This window comes from Heliconius melpomene, chromosome 9 (genome assembly GCF_056956725.1).
Source record: "Heliconius melpomene rosina isolate 202511_hmr_F chromosome 9, ASM5695672v1, whole genome shotgun sequence".
Classification (NCBI taxonomy): domain Eukaryota; kingdom Metazoa; phylum Arthropoda; class Insecta; order Lepidoptera; family Nymphalidae; genus Heliconius; species Heliconius melpomene.
Genome location: NC_140397.1, coordinates 6,399,260 through 6,405,259, shown reverse-complemented (window position 1 = coordinate 6,405,259; position 6,000 = coordinate 6,399,260). Strand labels below are relative to the sequence as shown.

The 6,000-nt window shown below is 30.3% G+C and overlaps 1 protein-coding gene across 2 annotated transcripts in view; it reads right to left on the bottom strand.

Moving 5' to 3' along the window:
- Positions 1-1,935: 1,935 nt before the first annotated feature.
- LOC146536381 (uncharacterized) overlaps positions 1,936-6,000 on the bottom strand; it is a 51,490-nt gene continuing 47,425 nt past the window's right edge. The window contains exons 7-8 of one of the 2 annotated variants that reach the window (XM_085190412.1): positions 4,772-4,945; positions 1,936-3,160 (exon numbers count right to left, since the gene is read on the bottom strand). In XM_085190412.1, coding sequence (XP_085046538.1) covers positions 2,948-3,160; positions 4,772-4,945 — 387 coding nt within the window. In that variant the 3' untranslated portion in view covers positions 1,936-2,947. The remainder of the gene's footprint in view (positions 3,161-4,771; positions 4,946-6,000) is intronic. The other variant, XM_085190411.1, reaches the window with a different exon arrangement.

Here is a 6,000-nt window from a genome sequence, read left to right as displayed (position 1 = left end):
TGCTAGATTTATTTAAATCCCATACATTCCATTTATAATCTTGATTTTTAACATTGCAATTTTAATTGTGTTATTTATAATATGACCTTTTTCCCTCGCCGTCCCTTCTATTGATTATTTATTCGAATTCCTAATTTTTTTAGCTTTTATTTTAGGATTTTAAGAATAAAGGCGGAATTATAAAAATAAAAAATAATCCTATATTTATCTGTCGCGGTTTGTAGAGGTGGGATGAAGTTCAAATACAAAGTATTTTTTTAGGCACAACGAGTCGTAGTGTGGTAAGACAGTGTTTAACTATAGACGCGATGGTCGTAGGTTCATTCAAAATGGAACGATCGCATTTAATTTTTTTGTGTAAATTCCGCCACTTCCCACTCAATTTTTCGAAAATTGGGCTACCACAAATAATAATATTTTTTTATGCCTAAGGAATTTTTTTAATATTATTTTAAAGTCCAAGATGCTTGTTGCATGGATGACATAAAAAATACTACGTTTTTGTCTATTTTTGTACTCCGATGCCTAAAAAGACTATGTAAATATTGAGAACCAAATATTTACTTCCTCTTGAGACCTTTTACTTTGAGCCTATGTAAATACTTCCCTAAAAACGTTTAGTGCTATTATAGTAACGAGAAAAAACAGCGCTTACGAATGCATTAAAAACCATTTTATATAAAGTTTGATCAATTTAAATAAAGCATAATAATGACATAGAATATTTTTGTTTGTACCTTTTTTTCTGATTCACGCTGTACCCCATAGGGTAGGTAGAGGGAGTGTTTAGACTCTATGGTGCCCATTTTTGGCCGGATTTTGGAGGCATTGCATGAGTGCTGCTGGTACAGAAAAAAAATCCATTATTATTTTAACAAAGTCCTATATTTTATATAGTATCAAAAATAATATAAGCTACTAGCGGCCCGCTCGCGGTTTCACTATGTCGCGGCTCGAACTATGTTATTATTAATTTCTGTGTCCATGACTACGTCCTAGTGACGTCTATGTAAAATTTGAGACTCCTAGCATTTGTAGTAACGAAGTTTTATATAAACTTTCGACCCCAAAAACAACCCCTTAGAAATCGAATATTGCAAATTCCCGTCTTAGCGAGCACCTACGTTCTATAAATAACTCCTATGCAAAATTTGAGATTCCTAGCATATGTAGTTTCTGAGATTTCGTGATGAGTGAGTGACCTTTCGATTTTATATATATAGATAAGAACAAAATAAAATACTGTATCGTAATATAAATTATATTTTAATTAAAACTCAAACAACAATTAGTTATTGACATTTTGACATTTTTTTATAAACAATATCTTTTTAAGATCTACCTACATACATTCGTTTTAATTACATATTTATATTAAATTAAGCAAATATACAGCTTAAGTTAAAAAAAAGGTTTTATTTTAATACAAAATTGCAACAACAACCATTTTTTTATTCTTATTGTCTATGGCACAGACTTGTCTAAAAGATTTTAAACGCCAATTTTTAATTAAATTTTATCATACATATAAGTACTAACCAAACATGGAAACAGCATACAAATATGTCAAAATAATCGTATATAATATTTTAGTAGAAATCAAATTTTAAAACTCTATCTCTCTCTCTATTCATTATATTTTTTCTAAAAACGTAACCATTTTTTTAATGTGCTTGCTATAATAGACAACGTAATTCAAATATAAATAAATAATAAATTGTCATTATTTAAAATGTCAGACAGAAACTGAAAAATAAAAAAAATATGTAATTGTCAATATTATAGTTTTCATATTAATATTAATATAATTAAAAAATATATTTTCTTGATAAGGTATACTAATTAAATGTTATTTATTACCATAAGAGTTGTATAATTTTTGATCCTGAACTATTTATTTATAAAATACATATATTTAATTATATTAATTAAATAAGCCATTCACAAAAGTATTTTTAATTTACTTTTTTTTCAGTAATAAAAATATAATAAAATATGGAAGAAAAGAAAATGAAATTTTAAAAAATATAACAAAATATGCAACAAAGATTTACTTTTTCCTTAATAAGATATAAAACGCTTTACCTGGATAAAGTAAAAAGATTACAAAGGAAATTCGTATCTATAATGCTAATAAGGTTGGTTGAACAAACATTTTATATACTTTAATGGATTTCAAAAACATCGTAAACCGACAGCATAAACAACCCTTATAATCCTTTTAGCTTTTATGTAGTGTTTTTTACTTATTAGTGGAAACAAGAGAAAATTTTACTATAAATTAATTCAGATTTTTAGTTAATATTATTTTATTGAAGTAAGAACTATTTAGGCGGGTTTTACCGTATATAGGAATATATTACATTTATTAGATTTATATAGAAAAAAATATTTTTTCATAAATTTTCATTTGTAAGAATAATAAATTAAAATATAATTTTGGAACATAACGCCGCTACCTTGTATATATTTACCAATATAATCATAAAAATAAATTTAATAATTACTTTTGCAGAATATTTTCTCAAAAGAAGATTAACGCGAGTTTCAGTGGCAAGAAGATATTATATTCGATTCCAATCAACGTTTGAGGAACATTTAAGTAGGATTTAAAAGAGAGTCAGTCAGTAGAGAAACAGTCAGTATTTATATCATTAATTGGATCTAAATACCTTTATTTTTATTTAGCACCTTATATAACATGTTAATTCGATTTACATTTTATACAGAATCTACAAAGAAAGTTCTGTTAATTAAATTAATTAATATATATTTAATTTTTATATACACACATGTCATTTATATACAAAACAATACAAATTTAGTTTTATTACACTTACAATTATGTGCAAATTGTCTCAATCAATTACCCCAAAACCAGATTCGAACCCGCACTTTCCACACTCACAATCACAAGTCACTTACGAAGTCCTTTTCTGAAGAAATATCAACAAAAACCAGGATTAGTATGTTCAATAACACAACGTTTACAATATTTCTTCACAGCTCGATAGCCCCGTAAAGTTACCGGCGTGTCCTGTATGTTCAGTTGCGTGAGTCCTCGGCAGTAGTAGGCCACGGCTTCGAGTCCGTCGTCACCAATTAGTTCACAACCGCGGAGAGCCAGCTTCTTTAAATTGGGACAGCATCGCGCCAGTATCTGAAATAGAAGTAATCTATATATATAAAAGGACTTGTCCTCACTGACTGAGGTAAGACGCACGCACAGCCGTAACCGCTGTGCGTACAAACGTGAAATTTGGACAGATGTTTACTTTCGTAATCTGGACATCCACTAAGAATAAACTAAAGGGTTTTTAAAAAAATTTTATCCTAACGGGGTGAAATAGGGGTTGAAAGTTTGTATGGAAAAAAAATTAAATCGGCTCCGATTCTTATAAAATTTGAAATTTAGATTTTTAAACGTATTTAATTGAACACGTATTTCATCGTTTTCTAGAATTATCCCCGTAAGGGTGCAAATAAGGGGTTGAAAGTTTGTATAGGTTTTTTTTAAATCGTCACCAATTTTCATAAAATTTGAAATTCAGACTCTTAAACGTATATAATTAAACACATGTTTCATGGTTTTGTAGAATTCACCCCCTAAGGGTGCAAATAAGGGGTTGAAAGTTTGTATGGGAAAATTCTTAAATCGCCACCGATTTTTATAAAAATTGATATTTAGACTCTTAAAAATATTTCATTGAACACATGTTTCATGGGTTATTAGAATTCACCCTTAAATACGCAAGCGAAGCTGCGCGCGTCCGCTAGTTATTAAATATGATTTGTGTGTAAAGATTTTTTTTTATTGTAGATGAATGCATGTTCTGAGATTTTTTTACAGCTTCCCGCTGTATCCCGAACGTAGAAGGGAGGCAAAGGGGACCTGAAAACTGAGTGTTAAGACATTCTGCTATCCATGAACATATATTTTCTTTTATTTTAGTATTTTTTTTGTAAGCAATATATCTCAGCAATCTTATAAAATACTAAAGGATTTTTTGTAATAAATAAACTTAAAAAAGGTTTGTTTCTCAAATTCTCAAAATAAAGTACCTACCAAGCTATAACTAGGAAAGATAAACAGCTGGGATAGTTGAATGGCAGTTGTCATTTGCCCACAAATTGAAATTTGCAACAAATTGGAATTTGCAATTTGCCCACAAATGCCGGTTTATGATTAGTACATTAGAATAAAATGAGGAGGCCAGTGGCACAAAGTTGTGACTATAAACGCGTTAGACTATTGGTTCGATTCCCATTCAAGGAAAAAAATATTTTATATTTTTTTGGTTTGCAAGTTCTGGTGTAGAAGCAAAAGCTCGATTGAATTCCATTACTCAAAAGCTCTCACTTAGAGCTGGAAAAAAGAAAATAAAAACAAAATGATGCGAAAGTAAGTAATAGGAAATAATTGTTCTATTCTTTATTTCACTATGGATGATTTATTTCCAAATGTAGCTGCTTTATTTGAAACACTACAAGTACATCTACAAAGGAATAGAGTCAATAAAGGCACTATTTGATGAACACAAATATACGAGATTGTTTGGGCCCCAATTAGGGTGGAATGTTTTGTTTTCTTCCAGATGTTATATCGTATAATTAAATATAATTGATTATATAATTAGTTCCCTATTTTAATCTGAATTCTCATTTGCATGTTGAGTGGCGGATCTGAACGCCGTGCTTTGCCTTGAAATAAAGTATTACAGATTTTTATATTCAGCTTGTGCTGGTAGTCATAAATACACCAATAAATTACCTGCAACCCAGCTTCAGAAACATCAGTAGCTCCCAGATCCAGGGCTCTCAACCTCGAGCATCCTCGCCCGATGGCTTCCACGCCGTCATCACCCACAGCTCCGCAGCCCCTCGCGTTTAAATACCGTAACTTGTAGCACCTCCTTGCTAATGTACTTATACCTGAATCTGATACCTGGAAAGATTGATTTTTGTTTGAAACGTTATTACTTTAGTTACACAGGTAAAGGTTTTATTTTAACTTCGCGCTATATTCTAGATATATCAGACTTTAGGCCAAGAGAACCTAGTGTCCAAACATTTCATTCTCCACTTTCGGAGCCTAACACCGCGCTTAGGCAATACACAGCGAGGAAATAAACAAGACCCCGTGTTCTACGCTACGTTTGACCTTATTATTACAAATATCATACAAATTTTGTATTTATTAAAATAAGCATTGCAAATGTATAAAAATCCAAATAATAACATTATTTAATCTATAATACGTCTTATCACTAAATAAATCCATTTGAATAATTGTTTTTAAATCGTATTTAAAATAAATTATTAGGATTAAATGATAAAATATTTTTAGTATTATTGACGCCCTTGGGATTATTATATTAAAGTTAATATTATTTTTATACCGTCTATATAGTACAATACCAATTAAAACAATCGATTTTTTTTTGTTAATATTTCCAAACATAAAGATAGCTTTATTAGAGCAATAGAAAATTTTCTTATAATGTAATAAACATATAAAAAAATGCCTTGTAAATTGGTTTTCTCTAGTTATTGAAATTTTTGTTTACGTTAAGTACTAGAATAGTTTTCTTTATTTGAAATAATAATATCATTCTCAAACAATTCATACTCTTATATCGGATATTGCAAATTTTAATAAATTGCAGATATAAAGTTTTTTTTATAATTGGCCAACATCGCAATGGAAACAAAAAAAGAAAAACATTATACTTTTTTATTAGCTTCACGCTATATCCCGCTCGCAACTGGGTAGGCAGAGGAAACCTAGTGTTAAAACACTCCGTTCCCCACTTTCTGCCGATTTCTGGAGGCATTGCGTGTCTAGTGGCAGAACTCACGTGTGGAAGTGGAAGCCTCGCTTCGCCTCGTCACGAGAACGAAGAAATGCAAATATAAACGTAAATAAATATTTCACTACCTCGAGTGGGGATCGAACCCACAACCGTCGCGTTACAGTCACACCCATGTGCTGCTGGGCCA